Source organism: Poeciliopsis prolifica, unplaced genomic scaffold (assembly GCF_027474105.1).
Source record: "Poeciliopsis prolifica strain line A6 unplaced genomic scaffold, Auburn_PproV2 SCAFFOLD172, whole genome shotgun sequence".
In the NCBI taxonomy this organism is placed as follows: Eukaryota; Metazoa; Chordata; class Actinopteri; order Cyprinodontiformes; family Poeciliidae; genus Poeciliopsis; species Poeciliopsis prolifica.
Window position 1 is genome coordinate 299,637 of NW_026562547.1, and position 23,576 is coordinate 323,212.

At 39.9% G+C, this 23,576-nt stretch overlaps 1 protein-coding gene across 4 annotated transcripts in view; it reads left to right on the plus strand.

The window, feature by feature from the left end:
* Nucleotides 1–23,576, plus strand: part of hecw2b (HECT, C2 and WW domain containing E3 ubiquitin protein ligase 2b) — a 57,716-nt gene that overhangs the window by 26,153 nt on the left and 7,987 nt on the right. For 2 of the 4 annotated variants that reach the window (XM_055026055.1, XM_055026057.1), the window contains 18 exons: nucleotides 3,346–3,447; nucleotides 4,270–4,420; nucleotides 4,723–4,823; nucleotides 6,480–6,604; nucleotides 9,545–9,730; nucleotides 9,816–9,965; nucleotides 10,897–10,999; nucleotides 12,897–12,993; nucleotides 14,366–14,449; nucleotides 16,050–16,159; nucleotides 16,242–16,362; nucleotides 16,459–16,572; nucleotides 16,664–16,816; nucleotides 20,080–20,178; nucleotides 20,335–20,464; nucleotides 21,448–21,594; nucleotides 21,693–21,807; nucleotides 23,431–23,516. In XM_055026055.1, coding sequence (XP_054882030.1) covers nucleotides 3,346–3,447; nucleotides 4,270–4,420; nucleotides 4,723–4,823; nucleotides 6,480–6,604; nucleotides 9,545–9,730; nucleotides 9,816–9,965; nucleotides 10,897–10,999; nucleotides 12,897–12,993; nucleotides 14,366–14,449; nucleotides 16,050–16,159; nucleotides 16,242–16,362; nucleotides 16,459–16,572; nucleotides 16,664–16,816; nucleotides 20,080–20,178; nucleotides 20,335–20,464; nucleotides 21,448–21,594; nucleotides 21,693–21,807; nucleotides 23,431–23,516 — 2,174 coding nt within the window. The remainder of the gene's footprint in view (nucleotides 1–3,345; nucleotides 3,448–4,269; nucleotides 4,421–4,722; nucleotides 4,824–6,479; nucleotides 6,605–9,544; nucleotides 9,731–9,815; nucleotides 9,966–10,896; nucleotides 11,000–12,896; nucleotides 12,994–14,365; nucleotides 14,450–16,049; nucleotides 16,160–16,241; nucleotides 16,363–16,458; nucleotides 16,573–16,663; nucleotides 16,817–20,079; nucleotides 20,179–20,334; nucleotides 20,465–21,447; nucleotides 21,595–21,692; nucleotides 21,808–23,430; nucleotides 23,517–23,576) is intronic. The other 2 variants (XM_055026056.1, XM_055026058.1) reach the window with 2 other exon arrangements.

The following is a 23,576-nucleotide window of genomic DNA, read 5'->3' on the forward strand; positions in this document are numbered from 1 at the left end:
TTTGCATATAAGAAGCACGAAGAGCAAAAGCGAACATCAGAGATAAGGACGGATCGTGAGGACTCGGATGTGGCAGAGGCCCCATCCTGGCTCCCTAGCAGACCCTGAACACCCCAAGGTGACCTGGAACTGGTGCCCCTAATAGACCTGACTGAAGACGGCGACAGGGAGAACCAAGATCGACCGGGTCCATCCCAGGACCAGGAAAACTCCCCTAGAGAGAACAACGAAGGAGCACCCCTTCACCTGTTAACTGAGCAGCAGCTGGAGGAAGCAGTCAAAAAGTGGTTGCCTCAGCAGGACCCAGGGAGTGGGTTCCCTCCAGTGGCCCAAAGCACAGAGAGAAAACCGTCGGCACCCCTATCTGGAGGAAGCTGTGGGAGACCACCAAACCCAGAAAGGTAACTCAGAAGTCAGGCATCTGAAGGATGTCCCGGGAGTTGGCACCCTACGGTCAGGCACTCTCTGCCTTGGAATGCAGCCAGGACTTAGTTTATTGCCTGATTGGAAAGCCCTGGGACATTGAGGGTGATGGCCTGATAGTGTTCACCAACAACAGATACAAGATCCACAATTGCAAGTTTAGAGTTGACCTGATAACCACAGCCAGACAAGGTTATCAACAAGATGCAAAATTTCCGAGGGTCACCAACAGCAAAGAGACTAGTGGGGATATAGTCATGATAAATGGCTATAATCTCCCATGATAAATGGCTATAATCTCCCATACTGCGTGGTGCCCCTAGTTTTGGTGGAAGCCTACAAGAAAGGTGATTACATTGAAGCCTACTGGAAAAAAACTCTGGCTGGGACTCAAACGGGGACTTATTGCCGCCAACAACAAAGGGATGAGATGGGCAGTGGTGAGTGTGCAAGGACTGAGGTCACTTGATCTGCCAGGAAACACCACCCAGGCTGTTGCAGAAAATGGGTTAGCCGTCACCCACCAGGAATTGAAGATGCTCCCGGATGACACCAAGGAACGCGCAATAGAAGGGGGATAGAAAGGCTCCTGGGAGTTAACTACCTGGCCACATCCGGTGTTGGAGGTCATCAATGATGCCACCGTCCCTACAGTCGACCTACCAGATGTACCACAAGAGAGTGGAGTGTGCAAATCAGATCTGTAGTACTACACCACCAAAATAGACGCATGAGGGAGTAATACCCCAAGATCCAAAGAAAAGTTGGCCCTATACTGGGTAACAGCTGAGTCTACCTTTCGCGACAGGGTGCTGCAAGTCCCAGGAGGCCTGGCCCACAGAGTGAGAATGCCCTCCGACCCAAGCACCACCCGTCAGGTTCAAGTTTCAGAGTGGATGGTCATCATCCCTTATAAAGAGTCTACTCTGTTGGCGCAGCAATCGTTCCAGTGTCTGATGAACAAGTCTACGCCAAGTTGACATGTACTGAGCCCCCCCAGCAAGAAACTCAAGTCTAGCACCTGGCAGTTGATCACATCTACATTAGGATGGAGGAAGAATAGCAACAACTAACAGATATATTGGCAAGAGCAAGTTGGGTCGTCAAGTCTCAAGGTCAGCATAAAGACAAAAACAAGATGGAAAGAAATACTTTGTAAGTAAACTGTTTGAAGTAGGCACAGGAGTCTGGTCCGGGACCTCTAAAAGAGGCCCCTTTCTGAAACTCCCACACATAACTGTACCAACCCCAATAGGGTACATGCATGAAGCATGGAAAGATCAGGCTCTTTCCAACGGCTCCTCACAAGGCCCATTTCCTAGGCCTGACTGTTGGAGAGTATTCTTTTGGAATTAGGTGTAGAGGGGACTGGAACCTGATTTGCCTGGAACTAGATTTTGGCTAGTTCTGGGAAGATTCTCCTGTGTTCCATGTTTTCCCAATTTGTGGATTCAACTTCTCATTTTGGTTCTTTGGAGGAAAAAGCTTCCAAATTGCTTATTAGTTATTCTATGCTGGTACATCTAGTGACGTTGTTTTGCCTCTGTTCTTGAGGGAAATTATGAGTTTCACTCTGTGGGAACAGCTTTAGTATGATCAGTGGATCTTTTTCAAATTATACATTGATTTAAAATGACCTGAAACAGTTAAATGGGAAAAAAAACAAGAACAGAATAAATCTGTGGGAAGACAATATCCCAGCTATCAAAATATGGATCATCGTTGAAATATAGTTAGGCAGAAACATTGAATTAACGTTGAAGCTTGACATTAAAATAATATTGAAAGTGGTCGATGACTTGCATGTTGAATCAATATAAGGGTTTCAATCATAACTGACACAATATCAATGTTGATGATAATATGCATATTGCAGCTGAATATTGTCTAATCATTTTACACTGAAGGAACAGTGTTGAGTATATTAGTATATGTGAAATTTCCAGTCTTATTCCAGTTTATTCACCATTACTTCTTTTGCTGCAAGTTTCCTTTAGGATAAATGTTCTGAGCAAACTCCTGCATGGCATTTGTCCATGCCAGTGACACAAAAATCAGGGAGGAATAGTTAGAGAGCAGAGCCTTATTAAAATCAGAGAAAGTGATGCTTATTACTGCAGAGAAGAATCACTTCTCTGCAGTAAGTGATGCAGTAAAACCTAAACCCACATCCTTTACCAATACTCTGAACTACACATTGTAAACACCCATAAAACCCCCAATAATAGTAATAGTAGATATATAAGCCTACAGAGTCATGAAGCTATTTTATTTTAGATTTCCATCCATCCATCCATTTTCTGTTCATTCTTGTCCCTAGTGGGGTTGGGAGTTGCTGGTGCCTATCTCCAGCTACTTTCCGGGCGAGAGGCAGGGCAGGTCGCCAGTCTGTTGCAGTTATTTTAGATTTAGACTGTCCAAATCCTCCTTTTCCAATGATCTTGAAAGGTCGCACGGGGGACCTTTTGACTATTCCATGGGTCATCAGGTGAGAAGCGGGTTACACCCTAGACAGGTTGCCATTCCATCACAGGGAAATCTGGACAGCAATTCAGAGAGACCAATTAACCTCAGTCATTTTTTCTAGTGTGGGGGAAGCCAGAGTACAAGGAGATAATTCCTTGTAGAAAGAGTAAAATTAGAACCTCTTTTAGCTCAGTTAGTCAACTTCTGAAAATGACATAAGTAATGAAATTATTTTCTCATTATTCTGACATCTAGCAAAAAACTATTGATGTAATTCTAATTGACATCGAACAGGAAAAGTTGGGTATGATTCAATGTCACTGTCATGACACCGTGTTTTATGTAATGTATCCAATATATTACTGAACTGTATAATAGTACTCTTAAAATTTATCAGCAGCTAAAATGATATGTTTTAGATTAGCAATTGATCCAGATGTTGTATGTTTAATGCAGGTGCCACAGCTCAGGTCAACAGTCATCAGTCTGTTCGGTCCCTTCCCTCTGTCCGCCATGACATCAGCCGCTATCAGAGAGTAGATGAGCCTCTGCCTCCTAGTAGGTGTTTGCATATCCTACATAAAATATACAGGAATACTCATAAGTTAATGAGTATTCAACTTATGAGTTGAATACTCATAAGTTGAGCTTCATTGCAGGTTGACAAGTTGACTCCATTTCTGACTGCTGCTCAGAATGACAAACTGGCCACTTTCTGGCAGAAGTTATGAACTGCAGCAGAAATAGTATTAATACGTTGTGGTTCTTTGGAGAAGCGCAATTTTCAAATTGCTTATTAGTTATTCTATGCTGGTACATCTCATGACTTTGTTTTGGCTCTGTTCTTGAGGGCAATTACAGTTTTCACAGAGGAAAACCCATAATTTGAAACAGCTTTAGTATGATCAGTGGATCTTTGTCTAATTATACATTGATTTAAAATGACCTGAAACAATTAAGTAGGAAAAAAGCAAGAACAGAATAAATATGTGGGAAGACATTACCCCGGCTAGCAAAATATGGATCATTGTTGAAATATAGCTAGGCAGAAACATTGAATTAACATTGAAGTTGTTTTATTTTAGCTTAATAAAATAAAACAGGTCAACTAAAATGAGTAGATCTCATTACTACTTTCTGTAACGAGACAGAAATTGTACCCTAATTTCTGTTCATTAAGGTACAATGAGCAGAAATAAAATGTAATGTTTCAACAGAAACAGGGGTATAAAAAGTGTATTTGTTTGCTCTAAGTTCCATTTTCTTAAGTGTTTGCTGAAGTTTGACTATGACATTTTCCTTTACATTAATTCATTTGTTACATTCTAAGTGATTTGTGTTTATCAGTCTGCAACCTTTCTCACTATCTTCCTAATTCAGATTGGGAGGCTCGCATTGACAGTCATGGTCGCATCTTTTATGTGGATCATGTGAACAGAACAACAACATGGCAGCGTCCTACTGCTCCCCCAGCCCCACAGACTCTACAGAGGTCCAGCTCCATACAGCAGATGGAACAGCTCAACCGCAGGTCAGCACCAACAGTTTCAGTTCCATATGTGGTCGTCATCATGTTCACAGAGTTCCAGTGAAAATAAAAAACTTAGGAGTTTGTTCTCATTCTAAGGTTTCTGGTTTGTTCTGATTGATCGATCACCACTCATTGCTGGCAACTAAAATTCTTACTTCATTAGAAGCAAAAATGAAGTCAACCGGGTCATGAAGTCACAGGAAACATGAAAGTCAATGCCACAAGGATTTTAAAAATCTATTAATCTTTCCACCCTTACAAGATGTGTAGCTAGTATTTTGTATTGACTTGCACATCTGCAGGTATCGTATCCGAAGGACGATAACAAATGACAGCAGACAGGAGGAGCAGCCAGCCAGTGAGCTGCTTGGGGATGAGACTGATATGCATCCATCTGTTCCAGGTAGCACTCCAGCCATACTCTGCCGTTAAAGTACACCACTCAACTTACTACCTTTTGTTATGTTATAAGCACAATGCATGTTTTTAATCTGCACAAACTAGAACACATTTGGGAATTGTAAGGAAAATAACTGCATTAAAAGTTTCAAATATGAATGATGAGGTGTATTTCTGTACAGTCTATACCTTTCAAGTCTCCTGTTTTGGCTGGAAAACTACCCGTTTTACCCTCCTTCTCGCGGTGGTCCAAAAATATCCCGTATTGTGCGCGCCAGCCCCACCCCCTGCTCGGTGTTACTTTCCTCTGTCCCCTGGTCTAACTGTCATTTCTCCCCCCATCTTACTACAAACTGTTAAACAAAATGTACCTGCACTTTTGGTTAAATTTCATATTGTGTAGTATATTTACATATTTTTTCCTATCTTTTTCCTCTCCCTCTGCTCCTGTTTGTTCAAAGACTTGATAATGAAATATTTTATTTTCATAATTCATTGACATTTGTGGCAATGCACTTTAAATTGATTACTTGAGATGATTCTTAATTGCATGTTTTTTGTTTGACTATAATTTCACTAATAAGAATAATTTTAATTTATCATTGTGGGAAAAAAAATCTTAATATTGAGCATTTAAAAAATATGTAAATATATGTTAAAGGGATCTAGGATTATTGCCTTGCGACAGACTGGTGACCTGTCCAGGGTGACCCCGCCTCTCAACCGAAACGTTCGCCTCTGACCCCACGAGGGACAACAGTGTAAAGAAAATGTTGGATTAATTGAACATGTTACTCTACATATGTTGTAATTTTCCAATGAACTAAAAAATGCAGTGTATGATGTGCCAAAACTCATAACTACTTCAAATATATATATCTTTTGTTATGTTTTTCACCCATGGCGGTCGCCATTTTGTCACGCGATGGGTTGATGACGCATAATGATCCATTCTATTCTGGAATTTACAGTATAAACACAGGAAGGCTAACTTTACCTGAGTAGTTGTTTATCATCCTGCGCTTGACTGGTATAATTTTCGATAATGCCACACTGTGACACTACTGGCTGTAATTTAAAAAGAAAGAAAAGAAAAAAAGAAATGAGGCGAATCTGGATAATTTCCCACATGAAAGAGGGCAGTGCCAGGCTGGTGTGGAAAATGTCTTCCCAAGAACTGAATCTGTGTCCTCAAAATTTCTCTCCAGAACACTTTGAGTCATTTGTACCAGGAAAACTAAAGAAGGCTCCAACAGGTGATCCTTACCTAATCATTGACTGACCCACCTGTTGCAAATCAAGTCCTCAATAATCTGGGACTTTTCAGAGTAGCGTGATAGGACAGAAATCGAGTGTAGACAGACTGTGAGGGAGTAAAAATAAAATCCATCCCAAAACACTTGTAAGAGGTGGTTCTTCATTTACACAGACCATTTTCTAAGGGTTTTGTTTGTTTAATTAAAAAAAAAAAAAAAAAAAAAAAAAAAAAAGATTAAAACAACAGATCTTTTTTCCCACTTGAAAGAGCAGGAAACCTGACTGTATTTTACTGTGGATTCAGTTTATGGTTACAACATGACAAAATGAGAAAAAGAGGCTTTGTTACCCCCCCCCCCCCGTCTGCTTTCTTTGTTTCTCACGTTTCTCATTTGCCTTTCAGAACTCCGGAGGGAAAACGGTGTGGCTCAGGCCAGTTCCAGGTCTCGCATCTCCTTGCTGCTGCAATCCCCCACCGCCAAGTTCCTCACCAGTCCTGACTTCTTCACTGTGTTGCATTCCAACCCTGTATGTACACTACTCAAAAGTACTTTGCAATACAAACTGGTCTAGTCATCTCAGGTATATATCCTGTTACAGTCAGTAATTCATAAAATGCTTCTAAGTAAAAGATTGCCCATCTAAGAGAAGGAGACTGATCACCTCCAAAAAATAGATGACTTGGAAACAATGTGTTGTGGAAATATTAAAGCAACACCATGAGACATTGGCACAAAGTTAGTTTGGTCACAGTTGTCTTTTCCAAATAGACAATGATCCTCAACATATCACCAAATGAGTTACAAAATAGCTGAGGGGCAACAAGCTTAATGTTTTGGAGAGGCCATCACAAAGTCCTGATCCCAGTTCCAGAGAAGAAGTGAAGTTCACTGCGGCAAGGTGGCGAGGTAACCGCCAGTTCTATCAAGATGAATCAGTCAAAATTCCAGTAAACTGATGTGAGAAGCTTTTGGAAGAAAATCCAAAACACATGACCAAAGTCAGAATTTTTTATAAGAGAAGTATTACAGTTAGGGCCAGAAATATTTGGACAGTGACACAGGTTTTGTTATTTTAGCTGTTGACAAAAATATGTTCAGAAATACAATTTATATATAATATGGGCTGAAAGTGCACACTCCCAGCTGCAATATGAGAGTTTCCACATCCAAATCGGAGAAAGGGTTTAGGAATCATAGCTCTGTAATGCAGAGCCTCCTCTTTTCAAGGGACCAAAAGTAATTGGACAATGGACTCCAAAGGCTGCAAGTAACTCAAAAGGCCTTTCCCTCGTTAACCTGTAATCAAGTAAGTAGTTAAAAGGTCTGGGGTTATTTCCAGGTGTGTGGTTTTGCATTTGGAAGCTGTTGCTGTGACCAGACAACATGCGGTCAAAGGAGCTCTTAATTGACGTGAAGCAGAACATCCTGAGACTGAAAAAAAGGAAAAAATCTATCACAGAGATAGCAGACATGCTTGGAGTAGCAAAATCAACAGTCTGGTACATTCTGAGGAAAAAGGAATTGACTGGTGAGCTTGGGAACTCAAAAAGGCCTGGGCGTCCACGGAAGACAACGGTGGTGGATGATCGCCGCATACTTCCTTTGGTGAAGAAGGACCAGTTCACAACATCAACTGAGGTCCAGAACACTCTCAGGGTAGGTGTATCTGTCTCTAAGTCAACAGTAAAGAGAAGACTCCATGAAAGCAAATACAAAGGGTTCACATGTAGATGCAAACCATTCATCAATTCCAAAAGTAGACAGACCAGAGTTAAATTTGCCCAAAAACACCTCAAGAAGCCAGCCCAGTTCTGGAAAGTATTCTATGGACAGATGAGACAAAGATCAACCTGTACCAGAATGATGGGAAGAAAAAGTTTGGAGAAGAAAGGGAACGGCACATGATCCAAGGCACACCACATCCTCTGTAAAACATGGTGGAGGCAACGTGATGGCATGGGCATGCATGGCTTTCAATGGCACTGGTCACTTGTGTTTATTGATGACATAACAGCAGACAAGAGTAGCCGGATGAATTGTGAAGTGTACCGGGATATACTGTCAGCCCAGATTCAGCCAAATGCTGCAAAGTTGATCGGACGGCGCTTCACAGTACAGATGGATAATGACCCCAAGCATACAGCCAAAGCTACCCAGGAGTTCATGAGAGCAAAAAGGTGGAATATTATATATATTCACCAGATCTTAACCCAATTGAGCATGCATTTCACTTGCTCAAATCCAGACTTCAGACGGAAAGACCCACTAACAAGCAAGACCTGAAGGCTGCGGCTGTAAAGGCCTGGCAAAGCATTAAGGAGGAAACCCAGCGTTTGGTGATGTCCATGGGTTCCAGACTTAAGGCAGTGATTGCCTCCAAAGGATTCGCAACAAAATATTGAGAAAAAACTTTTTTGTTTGGGTTATGTTTATATGTCCAATTACTTTTGAGCTCCTAAAATGTGGAGTGTTTATAAACAAATGTGTACAATTCCTACATTTTCTATAAGATATTTTTGTTCAACCCTTAAATTAAACGTTACAATCTGCACTTGAATTCTGTTGTAGAGGTTTCATTTCAAATCCAATGCAGTGGCATGCAGAGCCCAACTCACAAATATTGTGTTACTGTCCAAATATTTCTGGCCCTAACTGTATGTAAAATCTACTTTATGAGCTGTACATCATGTTATAATGTTACTCCTTCATAAAAAACATACCTGGCTTGGTGCTTTGATTCTTCCATGCATGTTTGCATGGAATTTAATTTACCTGGCAACTGTGCAAATGCCTGGGTGGAGCTATTGCTGCCTTCGAGACACAACTCCTCCTTTGAGCTGCAGTGTCCAAGCTTTTGCATCACAGAGCAGCTCTAATACTCAGCTCCTTAAGACTACCCAGCAGCAATTAGCAAACACCTGGTGGAGCTGCTCATCTGCTGAGCTCATTGTACAAACTTCTCAGTGCAACTTAAAAATGTTAAGTGTTAATAGAAGCATCGATGCTGTGATGATTTTCTGAAGATGGAGTTTCACAAGAGTTTTTAAAGAGACAGAGGCCCAATTTCAGCGGGTTAAATTATAACGTCAAATTTATTGAAGTTATATTGATAAAAATATAGCATTTTTATAATAACTGAAGTTAACATATTTAGTTGACAATCCTATAAAATGGCACTATGTGCATGAATAACACAGTGCTGCTCCTTTAAAGAATGTAAATAAAATGTTCATTTTGCATTTTCCATGTAAAAAATAATTTTCCCAATTGACCTATAGCAGAAAATGTTTAATATCAAATATACAACCTTTTTATAAAGTAAACTGTATTTAAATGTATAGGGTTGACTTTGAATTCCAGGCACTGTCACAGTATCTTATACTTTACCAAACATTAATTTTACTAATAACTGTACACTGATCATTAATTTCTCTGATTGTTCCTCTTCTTCTCCCTGTGAACTCAGAGTGCCTATCGCATGTTTACCACAAACACATGTCTGAAGCATATGATCAGTAAGGTTCGCAGAGATGCACACCACTTTGAGCGCTACCAGCACAACCGTGACCTGGTGGCTTTTCTCAACATGTTTGCGAATAAACAGCTAGAGCTGCCCAGAGGCTGGGAGATGAAGCATGACCACAGTGGCAAGGTCTGGCTGAGAAACAATTAGTCACTTTGTCTTAACAGTTACAGATCTCAACAACTGAAATTTATGACATTTTGTTCACATTTAGCCTTTCTTTGTGGATCATAACTGCCGTGCTACCACCTTCATTGACCCTCGGCTACCTGTTCAGAACTCTCGTCCAAGCCTTCTATCTCACCGCCAACATCTGACTCGACAACGTAGTCACAGTGCTGGAGAGGTCAGTCCAAGGCAACTGGTAAGACTGAAGAAACTTCACATTTTCACTGTTCTTTGACATCAGATAACAAGAGCTCATGAGGTTTTGAGCTGATTATGCAACTGACACATACAAGCAAAGCAAATGAAGACGATTGACTGCGAGCTCATCATATCTGTACCAATCAAACTAGCCAAATATCATTTCACACAATTCACAGCCAGGATATGTTTGTAGAAACTCGTTCATAAGAAATGGATATCCTCTAATGACTAATAAAGTGCAAAACCAAGCTACCCATCTACTCTCTTGGTTTAAGACTAGAGTTAGAGTTAGACCCTAAGTGATGCAGAAATATAGTCACTAACTCTGTTTTCATTGACCATATAATTATGCAATTTAGTATTTTGAAAATCAATTTGCTCGCATCTATTACAGAAAAGCTCAGTTGCCAATAAAAAGTTTTGGTGGTAGGATGAGTTGTGTTTTTGGCCACAATAAAATTTATTTATCTTGTAAAACTGGAATGGAAACGTTGTTACAGTCACGTGTGTCACTTGACCAACAGCTGGATGTTACCACTGGACAATAGGAGTGTGAAGTCCAAGATGTAACATGTCTTTTAATGACTTGTTGCATGCACAAACCTTTAATTGCTTTTCTTATGTAATGGAATCACCATAATTGTGGAAAAATAAAATTCTACATTAGAAGAAAATTGAAAAAGTTTTAAGCACATTTATAATGGAAACACAGTTTAATACTTCCCTTGTTAAGGAGAGAAGAACAGTGTTTAAGGGCAGCAATCTTTTTATACAACAGTTTGAAAAAGAAACAGGCACCCTAGCATTAAGAGATGTAGATGATGGGCGAAATTGCCTGAATATTTATTTGTTATATCATGTTGTGGAGTCAGATTAATATTTTGTCTATGTCTCATTGTTTTTTGTATGTCCTGCTCTCTATACAGGTGGGTGAAGAAACGCATCACCCTGGTCCTCCAGTATTGCCACGACCTTCAAGTACCTTCACCTCAGCCAGCAGGGGGCAGTGCCAAGAGGTTGTCCCTGTGGGTCAGTATAATACAGACAGACAAGCACACATTCACTCAGACAGTTAAAATCCAGGCTTTGTGAGAAATTCTTACTAAAAAGCTTTCATATTTCTTCTTTTTGAAGTAGGTTATCTTTTCAGTCAGTCTTCCCGGCTTAAGACACTCTTAGGCTCACTAAAATTCCTCCTCACTGCTCCTAATGTTTTTTTGTATTAGAAACTCTTTGAAATGTTTGTAACTAATTATAATCTTAGAGTCTAAATTCTAAGAAAAATCTTGAAATTCCAGAAATTCTAAAAATTACGTCACTACTCATAGTGTCATTTTACAAAAAGTTGGGTTCCGATGAGATCTGGATGAAATATTAGACTGCGTTCACACTGCAGCCTGAATAACAAAATTCAGATTTTTTTTTTCTTTTTTTGACGTTTATCCAATCTTTTCATAACAGTCTGAACACCACAAGTCGGATTCTTTTTTAATGCGATCAGGATACTTAGGTATCCGATATATATCCTATTCGAATGTGACCTAACGACCAGGTCGCATTCATCTAACCTGAATGTCAGTGATACTCGACAAATGTCCCTATTCTGCGTCCTGATAGAAGCAAGCGAGAAGAAAAACAAGTATAATGGACTATAATGAGAATTAAGTTGTTAATATGCTGGCTCCGGTCGGACAAGAACTTCAAATGTGTAAGTTATACTCCACCGTTAGAATCCAGGTTTACTTCCACAAACACTGAGAACGCTGATGTTATTGTGCCCTCTGCTTCGCATGCAGGATATTTTTAGGGCGATTGCCCATTCTCACTGGCGAACACATATAGGTTGCATATATTTGGAACTGTGAACCGTCATTACAAAAAAAAAATAAATAAAAAAAAAAATCTAAATTGTCTCTTCAGACCACAGTGTGAGCCCAACCTTAATCTGATGGAACAACATAAATTAATTAAATATTCATTCCATTTTACCCATCAACTACTTTAGCCCTAGGATTCTTTGAGAATATGGGACCAGCTTTCAATTATTTTTAGTGATGTTGTCAGGGACCACTTAAACAAGGACAAAAGTTGTTCAATATGGCCAAAAATGTCAATTTAATAATTGGTTAACAAAACATCAAGTTTCATCAAAAAATAAGTCAAATGAGAAATAACTGTTTTGGGCCCAACTTACCTGACGTAGACCAAACACTAAATGAACAAACAAAACTGACCTGCAAACAAAGAACTAAAGGCTGCTGCTTACGTAGGAGTGGAGTAACTTAAATCCACCACATGAGGGAGGCACAACATAACAAAGGAGCTAACAAATGCAAAATTACCTAAAACATCCTATGAAATAAATGAAGCAAAACTAGCTCGAGCTTAGCACAAACAATGATAATAAGTCAATATTTGAGTGACAAAATTCAAGAATTAAAATCAACTTTAAAAAACAAAGTCCCCGCCCCCTACGGTCTTTTAGAAAAAAAAAGTATGTTCCAGGCTTCCTCCTCCAGCTGGTATTTGTTGGCAGCACCTCAAACAAAAGAACAAGTGTGAGTAAAACCATTTGGACAACTATTAGGAAATATATGTTGAAATAAAATGCCGAATTTAAGCATAATGTAAGCTGTAATTAATAATGTAAATTAAGAAAAATAAATATGACACCACTTAAAACATCCAAATAATTTCTGTCAGCTTTAAGTCGAAACTTTTAACCCAAACAGGTAACTTCTTCCATCCACAGAAATCAATACCTACATTAGTATTAACTAAAACATAACATTATCTTCAGAAACAGTTAGTCAGTCCATAATTCAGGTTGCGACATGTCAGGTACCACGTTTTTAACTTTTTAATCTTTGTATATTTCTTTAATTAAACAAATAAAACTGACCAGCTTGTTTCTTATCTCATTTAGCTTATAATGACAAGATTGTGGCTTTTCTTCGACAACCAAACATCTTTGAGATTTTGCAGGAGAGGCAGCCGGACTTCAGCCGAAACCATATACTCAGGTATACCAACATGTCTTCTTTCATGGTTACGATGTTTTGCATCAGTTTCTTTCCTTTTTAAATTCAATGTAATATGTCACAGTGTGAGCTCATGGCAGACTGTCAGACTGCCCCAAGGGAGCAGTGGCGACGATGTAGCTTGCCACCATTGGGGTGTGCATGAATGTAGTATGTTGCTAATTTGTATGCTGAAGGACATTCTCCATTTGGAAGACCAATTTGTGCCCTGGCTGATGTCTTGAGGTGCTGCTTCCATATTTTCACGTTCTTCAAAATATCTGAGATGTTATCTCAAGTTTGCAATCTTCCTCCATTTTCCTCCAAATTCTTTTGTTGAAATGTACAAAGTAGTTGACTTTTCACAGTTTGTGCTCTAACTGTATTAGTAAAATACCAAGACATATTAGAGATAACTCAAAATAAACTAAAGTACTTTTAATTTAGAAATTCATATATTTCTTAAAATAATATATATATCTATAGATAGATATATCTATCTATAGATAGATAGATAGATAGATAGATAGATAGATAGATAGATAGATAGATAGATAGATAGATAGATAGATAGATAGATAGATAGATAGATAGATAGATAGATAGATAGATAGATAGATCTATCTATCTATCCATATATATATGGACCTTGTCTATATATGGGTATATATAGATCTGGGCAATAGAGGCCCAGATCTACCACACCAGACAAGACCCAAGGTGTAGGTTGTGCAAGGAGGCCCCTGAGACAGTCCAGCACATCACAGCAGGGTGCAAGATACTGGCAGGGAAAGCGTACATGGAGCGACATAACCAAGTGGCAGGCATAGTGTACAGAAACATCTGTGCAGAATATGGACTGGAAACCCCGAGATCAAAGTGGGAAACACCCCCAAAGGTGGTGGAGAACGCCAGAGCTAAGATCCTGTGGGACTTCCAGATCGAACAGACAGAATGGTAATGGAGAAAAAGCCAGCAACGAGGAAACTGGAGAAATACCAGGGCCTCAGGGAGGAACTGGAGAGGGGCTGGAAGGTGAAGACCACAGTGGTGCCTGTGGTCATCGGGGCCCTCGGGCAGTAACCCCCAAACTGGAGCAATGGCTACAACAGATCCCAGGAACAACATCAGACATCTCAGTCCAGAAATGTGCAGCAGTCCTTGGCACAGCCAAGATACTGCAGGACCCTCAAGCTCCCAGGCCTCTGGTAGAGGCTCAGAGGATAAGAACCACCCACGGTGGGTGAGAAGGGAATTTATTTCTTTTTTTTTATGTATCTATATATAGATATCTATATATAGATATATATAAAATTAGAAAATGCAAATTAAAAAGGAGAAATCCCTGTTGATAGAATGTTTGATTTGGTATCAGGGAGAAGGTCCAGCTGATCCGCACAGATGGCGTGTCAGGACTGGCCCGACTGTCAGGAGATGCGGACCTTGTCATGCTGCTGAGGTGAGACTTCTCTGCTGTTCTATCCCCATTGTCTGTCTATGTGTTTCCATCCCTGCCTAATTGTTATCATTCTCCAAATGATGCCCAGTGCTCTGAATGTCAAAGTAAATAAATTCAATGAAGCACGGGTAAACGGCGGGAGTAACTATGACTCTCTGAAGGGATTTGCCTTCTGAGGGTCCTCAGTCACAAAATGGGGGTGACAGTGGGCTTGTTGCCCCCCAGGTCGAGGAGCAGTAGTTACATGGTTGTACCTCCGCGTGGTCCCGCTGGTAACGGTTTTCCAGCCAAATCAACCAGCCCAGGAAGAGTTGTGCCTGACCAGCCAACTCTGGTAGTCTCGGTCATAAGCCAGGATCATCCCGCTGGCTCAACAGAGGGGATGCCGGTGCGGTTGGGAGCAGGGCCAACATCGTGGTGACACACTGTTCTTCCGGGCTTCCTTGGAGCCTCAGTGGCACCTAGTTAGGGGGTGCCACAGCTTGATTTTACCGTCGCTGTAGTGCTGTGTGCATTACTTGCGCTGAACCCAACACCGTCCCGGGTCCTCTTTTAGCCGAAATTGGTTAGACTTGAATCGGTGGAGGGGGGGGTAGCCTGTTATGGGACGGTTATGGGGCACAGTTGCGCACCCGGGCTCAAGGTGAGCACGGTGAGGCGGTTGATTGGGTGAGTGTAAATAGTTTACCCGGAGTTGCTGCGTGAAGGTATCGTGTGTTTTCCACATCCCCCATGGCTGCGGTGCCATGAAATTGTGTGGGGCAGTGGGGCTCGTGATGATTATACTCATCTTGTGCAGCACTACGATGATCCGTGACGGCCACATTTCAAGCCGGAAAGCAGATTGTTTGATAGGTCTGCCAGAAGCTTTATGCTTCGGCAGGCTTGCGGACAAGCCTGCCTCAATAGCCAAATGCCTCATCATCTAATTAGTGACGCGCATGAAGGGATGAACGAGATTCGTGATCCAAATCTGGTCCCCAAATATGATCCTACTTACCACATAATGCTTATCAGACATTGATAGAACTCTTTGCTTCATGCAACCCTTCTGGGCAACAATAATCCAGTAATAGCTTGAATTGATAGCAGGAGTCTATTGCCTGCTGAGCTGCCTCATCACGGGCATAATGAGGAGCCAGACTAATATCAGAATGTAATAATAGTATACATCAATTACAATGTAATAATGCATTGGCTTTAAATGTGCTGAAATTATTTTACATGAGAAGAAGGGAAAATATCCTGATGTACCGCAGGGATTTTTCAACTCCGCCAGCATATTACTGATGCATTGATTGTACTTTTCTGGTCAACCTTTCATTACTGGTCTGTAAAAGCCTGATTTGGCAATCCCAATTTTGGCCTTTTTTTTCTGCCACCTGTGGTTCCTTTGAGGATGTCTCCAACCAGCACTCACTGAGAGTGTCTGTAATCAGAACTGTGACGATAATAATAATAATAATAATAATAATAATAATAATAATAATAATAATAATGGAGGAACTGGGTATCTGTCTAAGAAAGAAATTCAAATAATTAAATTCCTCTGTTGTATTGCCTCAGTACTTTAAGTCTTTCTTTCTGTCTCCCCTTGCAGTCTGTTTGAAGATGAAGTGATGTCCTATGTCCCTCCTCATGCCTTACTTCTCCCCAGCTACTGCCAGTCACCTCGGGGATCCCCTGTTTCCTCCCCACAGAACTCACCAGGTATCTTACTGAAATATTAGCGAATACAAAAAAAAAATTTTCCTGAAACTACCCATCAGTCCCTCTTCCTGTCTCACTGTAGGAACTCAGCGAGCCAATGCTAGAGCCCCAGCTCCTTATAAGAGAGACTTTGAGGCAAAACTTCGCAACTTCTACAGAAAACTGGAAACTAAAGGCTATGGACAAGGCCCTGGAAAGCTAAAGTGAGCTGAATTTATATCTGTGTGGATCTTGTTATACATCCTCACTTCATTTGGGCTTATAGTTTGGGTTTCATGTTCATTTTTGTGCATGTAAAGAGTGACTATCCGTCGGGACCATCTCTTAGAAGATGCTTTCAACCAGATCATGTGCTATTCCCGGAAGGATCTGCAGCGCAGCAAGTTTTACGTCAGTTTTGTTGGGGAGGAGGGGTGAGTAACTGAGGTGGAAACCAATCTTGGAAAAAAAAGTGCAGGAGAAGAGGTTTAAGCATTAATCTGTGTGTGTGTGTGTTTGTTACAGCTTGGACTACAGCGGGCCTTCTAGGGAGTTCTTCTTCCTGGTTTCCAGGGAATTGTTCAACCCATATTATGGTCTGTTTGAATATTCAGCCAATGACACCTACACCGTGCAGATCAGCCCCATGTCGGCCTTTGTAGACAATCATCATGAATGGTAATAATTGACACAAACACAAAAACACAAATTGTATTAAAATGAATGTACCATAATATAACTGATGCATGTCTGAGAGTTATCAGAAGTTCTGCGAATTTCAGCAGCCTGGAGGAATGGTTCCATGGTCCAATGCTAGCTCTGATGCCCCATTTTAATCTTACATAGAAGATTGGAAAAGTCTGAGGTCTACAGAGTGAAAAGAAATGGCGAGAGTATAGACCCTTGTGGTGCTGCTGTGCCTCTCGCCGCCTGGTCAGAAACACGACCCTTCAGTCATGATTTGTGTTTTGTTTATCAGGTAGACATTAATTAATCCAGGTGACTGTTGAGGTCTCCACCTGTTTTTTGTGGAGTTTCTGACAGAGCCAATCAGACTGAATTGTGTTAAATGCACTGGAGAAATTAAAGAACATAATTCTCACAGTGCTGCCTGCTTACATGTTGAAGCAGATATATGATGGCATCTTCAACTCCAGAGAAATGAGCAGACTGCAGGGCAAGCATTTTGCTTTCACAAGCTGATCTGCAGCCTTGTTCTGGTTCAGTCTCTCCAGCTACTTCTTCACCTGACTTCTAGACAAAGACTGCTCAAGGTGGCGGTGCCATTCTACAATTTTATTGGCTCAGTCCAGTCAAAGAACATTTTCTTCCAACAGACTGGGCCAACTTGTAGTAAAACTGCATAATTTATTACTTGTACCATAATTATTTACATCTGATGTTGTCTTGGAATTTAATCATTGTAATCTGGGCATCATTGGCCTTTTTTTAGTAGACAGCTAAGAGGTCACTTTCAAATCAAATCAAATGTTATTTGTATAGAACGGTCAGTAACAAGGTATTTCAACGTGCTTTACATTATAAAAACACAAAGTCATAGAAGAGACAGTCAGCAATTGAAACATTACATTTTGCTGTCATTGCATTGATTAAAGTTTCATTTTTCTTTCAAAAGTAACTCCAAACAAGCGGGTGTTTAGTCTAGATTTTATGTTTTTGCTGTTTTTCAATTTTGTAGAAGTTTGTTCCAGATTTGCAGTGCATAGAAGCTGAATGCTGCTTCTCCATGTTTGCTTCTGGTACTAGTCTGCTCAGTTCTGCATCCCCAGAACTGAACAGTCTGGAAGGTTGATACAACAGCAGAGCTTTACTGTATTGTGCTGCTAAGCTGTTCAGTGATTTCTAAACTAGCAATATCTTAAAGTCTACTCTCTGAGCTACAGGGAGGCAGTGGAGGGACTTTAAAACTGGTGAGTTGTTTTAGTTGTTTATCTTCCTGGTTTTAGTGAGAACGGGAGCAGCAGCGTTCTGGATCAGCTGCAGCTGAAGACCTGAGAAAACACTGTTGCAGTAATTGATGCAACTAAATCTAAACACATGGATGAGTTTCTCTAGATGCTGCCAAGACCAATGATTACAATGGTCTTGTAATCCTTGAAATGTGACTTCTGTCAGCTTGGGTGAGAAGTGGAAAAACAAAGAAATCCCTGTTCTTTTTATAAGATTCATACCAGTTGGATACCAGTTGCATACTGGTTGGGTTGGAGAATCCGACCCAACTCTCCAGCCATTCCAGTAATATGTCATGGTGAACAGTATCAAAAGCTGCAGAAGCACTGTGGTTCTTCCATTGTCCATAGTTCATATTGAACCCATTTTTCAAAGGCAGTCTCAGTAGTGTGGTGAGCCCAGAAACCAGACTGAGAGACATCAAAGCGGTTGGTTATTGTTAGGAAACTATTTAACTATTTAAACACAGACTTTTCAATAGCTTTGCTGATAAATGGGAGGTTGGAGCTTGGCCTGTTTGTTTTTGTCTGTGATTTGACACCTACTGTTTGCAAAGCCTGGGGTAAAACGCCTGACGAGAGTGACAAGATTACTATTATTTATTTAAGTTTATTTGGTAGGGACAGATACACATAGACATAGACAAACTGAACAAAACGGCAGCCCCATGTTTGCATCATAGTGCAACAGCTAATTGTCCCTAGATGGACTTTTAAAAAGTACCTTTAAAAATCAAAGTGCTAATTTAAAATAGCACAACATAATGTTGACAACATCTACAAACAAACAGTGAATCATAAAACATTACACATAGATAAAGTTTTGTTTTCGATATAACCAGAGTTTTGTTTGTTTTTTTAACGTACTAAAACTGGTTACAGACTTTGAATCAACAGGAAGTGAGTTCCAAACTGCAGATCCCAAATCTGATTGGCTTTTGATGTAAAATATTTAAAAGCTGATTATAGAGACTTGCTAATGGTTTCAGTATAGTTTGACAAATCTGAGAACAGACAGTAGCTGGGAGAGGATCATTGAGTTAAAAGTCATCTCTGCACAGTGAAGAGTTAAACAGTTTCTAATCATTTTAATTAGGATCAGATCATTTGTAATGATAGGCGGAACTTTTTCAAAGAAAGCTTGGATACCCATATAGCAGGAACTTGAGCTTAACTGATTTCTAATTTCTTCTCAGCTTTCATAGATACATTTTTGAACTTGAGTCATTTTATTTCTGCATTTGTTTTGTTTGGGCACAGCATTAGTTCTCGATTTAGTGTGGATGTGCAGATTAAACCTATGATTTTTTTAAAAATGTTCTCTTCAGAGAAGTTGGCAAATTGCTTGAATGTTGCATTGATTGCAGTTCAGATGGTGCAGTCATCCTGTCAACTGTTGCAAGTAAAGCTCAAGTATCGGTAATATTTTTGTTTATGAATTCTGCCAAGAACGTTTCGCTTGCATGTTTTAGTGTTGAGTGATAGCTACACAGTATTTCTTTGTAGATTTCATAATGAACGGGAAGTTCAATTTTACACCATTTGCATTCGGCACCAAGGCATTGTTGTCTTGCAGATCGAACTGTGCATTTCTCCACTGAGACTTGTTCCTATCAGACACAATCTTCACTTTAGTGGAGGCAATGAAATCAATGATACCTGAAATTTTAGAAAGGAAATTATCTACCAACTCCTCTACATCACTGTAGCTGATGTTATGTATGTCAGTAAAGATTATGGGCAAAGAGTAGATTTGATGAAATGTTTCTGCTGTGTTGTCTGTGAAAGAATGTTTTGATAGTAGCCTTTTGGCTAAATGAGTCAATGTTGATTGTGCTTTCAAAGATAACAGCAAAATTATCAGACAGTGCAGCGTCAGTTACAGAGACATTGGAAACATTCACACTGATATCCCTCAGGTTTGGGTTCATTCGTCATGAGGCCAAATATCCATTTGTTTTTATGCCACAGGTTCCGTTTCAGTGGCCGCATTCTGGGTCTGGCTCTGATTCATCAGTATCTGCTGGATGCCTTCTTCACCAGACCCTTCTATAAAGGCCTTCTGCGCATGTATGTTTACCCAGAATTAACCCTAACATTAAAAAAAAGCATTCATCGATATGCATTTTATACGTTTACAGTTTCTTTATTGTAAGGCTACGCTCACTGGAAGCCCGAAAATCTCACGAGTGCAGTCATTCATTGTTTGTCTTTTCCTTTCTCCAGTCCCTGCGATCTGAGTGACCTTGAATATCTGGATGAGGAGTTCCATCAGTCTCTCCAGTGGATGAAAGACAATGATATAGAAGACATGCTTGACCTCACCTTTACTGTCAATGAGGAAGTGTTTGGACAGGTCAGACTCTGAGATTGCAGACATGTTGAAATACTTACTGCTGTCTTGCTAACAAGTGATCAATTAGAAAATAATAAAATAAAGTTTTTGGTCACAAGTATACTGCTTTTAATGCTTTTTGGCTCAGATAGTCTATTTGAGAGCAGTTAGACAGAAAAGTAGGTAATAAGACATAGAGCTTCTCAAAACTGTGACTGTGACCCTTTACCCCTGCACCACCACAGAACCCCATCATAAATATTTTCTTCTGTGTAATGTGACTCCATATTATTTGCAGACTACAAATTAGCTGTTTGTAGATTATTTGCTAGATGCTCAAAATAAAATGCAGCTTGGAAAGATGAAGAACCTACAGGTGCAATGCTGCTTGTCAAACTATTGGATGGGGTTTGCAAAGCTGCCAATCCAAGACTGCCATTCAATTTTCTTGGCGATGATTGGCTTTACCCTCAAGACAAGAGATAAAACTGTAGCTTCTGCAGTCTTGCTAAAACTGTTTCCGCTGCGTGCATTAATGCATATTAAGATATATTTTGTGTTTGAGTTAATAAAAAAATATATTGTTCTGTAGTATATCACATTAGTAAAAAAAAACACATTAGACACACTGGAGGATAAGTCACATTTAACCTGTCAGAGTGAAAATTCAATGAGTAAATTTGGTGAATACTCTTGTCTTCTCCAATCTTAACTTTACTGCTGATGTTTCCAATTGGGGTGCAGGTTTCCAGATCTGAATGCCGGCTTTTTATCTTTAAAAAGCCAGACCTGCCAATTCCAATTGAAAACAACGGTTGATTGCTGATCTCCCAAAATTAAGGAAACTGGGGGCCAATTTATCAGTGCACCCTTTCTTCTCAAACTGAGCTCCACTGAGCTTGTGGATTCTGCTTTTGAAAGTGGCTAAAGCATTATTACATCTCTCTGTCTGACTTTCAGACTCAAACACTGATTTAGCTTTGAGCTAAACATGCTTTTTGTAGATCACGGAACGGGAGCTGAAACCTGGTGGAGGGAACATCCCTGTCTCAGAGAAGAACAAGAAAGAGTACATCGACCGGATGGTGAAGTGGAGGATAGAGCGAGGAGTCGTCCAGCAGACTGAAAGCCTGGTCAGAGGTTTTTATGAGGTGGGGTTGTGTCAGCTCCGTAAAAGCAAAACGGTTTGTTAGATACATTACAATCTTACAGGACATTTATTACCTTTACAACACATTTTTTTCTTCAGGTGGTGGATGCCAGGTTGGTTTCTGTGTTTGATGCCAGGGAGCTGGAGCTGGTCATTGCTGGCACTGCTGAGATTGACTTATCAGACTGGAGGAGCAATACTGAATACAGAGGAGGTACACAGGGATCAGTAAAGTAATCTCTGAAAAATGTTAAATGTTTTCTTAGAAATGAGAGTGGCTTATCCTCCTTCTAGCTGAAACACAGTCTGGAAGATTATGGCTTTAGATTTAGATTTTTTGCACTTCTGGATCAAATAATAAGAAATTACAGTATGGAAATTTACAGACTTTATTTCCTATTCTTCCTTCTTTCCTTTATTCCTTGTGTCCTTCCTTTCTTGTATATTTTCTTAATTACCTGTCATCACTTTTTCTTCCTCTGTCTTGTACTTCTTTCACTTCTTCAGTTGTCCCGTAATTTTTTTCTGTGACTCCCTCATAAATAAGTGTTTTCCATTTTCCTCTTTTCATTCCTTAATTGTTTCTATGTCAAATTTATTAATATAGCACTTTAAAAACGCGTTTAAAACTGCACCAAATTCTGAACAAAAATTGATCATTCAATCAGTAGATAAGGATCAGAAAATCCCAGAAAAAACATATTAAAATAATAAGAGTAATAATTAGTAACTAAAATAAAAACACCACAACAGAAGAGCTACAATGTAGCGTATCAGTCCATTGCCTGATCCGCAATGAACCGCTTATCAGGCCTCAATTAAATGACAAAGAATAAAAATGAGTTTTAAGAAGCGATTTAAGATTACCCAGGCTGTGTGGGCAGATCTAATCGGGAAAGGTAGATTATTCCATAGAACAGGAGCAGCAAAGGAGAAAACCCGATTTCCTTTTCTCATAAGACGAGTCCGAGAGACTTTCAGTAGCAGCTGATTGTGTGATCTTAAAGTTCTGGACATGGAATCAAAAGGTCCTGAAAATAAGGAATACCTAACCTGTTTAAAACTTTATAAGTAGTTAAAGGAGTCTTAAAATCTATTTGATATGGAACAGGCAGATAGTGTAAAGAGGCCAATATTGAACTTTTGTGGTCATGCTTCTTTAAGAAGCCGAGCTGCTACATTCTGGATCACTTGAAGACGCTGTATCAGTGATTCATCCATCCCTTTACATACAAATGAGAATAATCCAAACTAGATGTAATGAAGGCATGATATTTCCTTCAAAATCCTTAAAAAAAAATCTGATTTTATCTTTGTTAAAATTCGTAAGTGATAGAAACTTGATTTAACAACAGAACTAACTTGTTTGTGGAATTGTAAACAGCTATCACAGATAAAACCACAATTCCTGGCTGAAATCCGGCAAAACGGAGCTAGAGAACCAGGTATCGAGTCTGGTTTTTTAGTGGAAGGTTTTGACCAAATAACGAGTTGAGTTTTGCTATGATTAAGGCGAATAAAATTTAGTTCCATCCATGATCCAGCTTCAGCTGTTCTTTCTCTTTTTTCACTCCTTCCTTGTGTGTTTCCTCTTTATCTAGTCTCCTTCCTTTCTTTCAGTTCCATCTGTCAATTTCTGCTTTTTTCTGGTTGCATATGTAATTGCATACATATGGAACCATATGTTCCTGCATACACTGAACCATATTTGTAGTTTTGGATTTTAACTTGGTGAGAACAACTGGGAAGTCTCCGGTACTGAAAAGCATGGAACTTTAATATGACATATGTATATGGACCCATTTTATAATGATACAACCCGGTGTGTCGTTTTCAGGTTACCATGACAACCACATTGTGATCCGGTGGTTCTGGGCTGCAGTGGAGCGGTTCAACAATGAGCAGAGATTAAGACTCTTGCAGGTAGGCTAGTTTGTACATGGGAATGCACAAGATGCCAAGCTAAATATTAGTATACTAGAA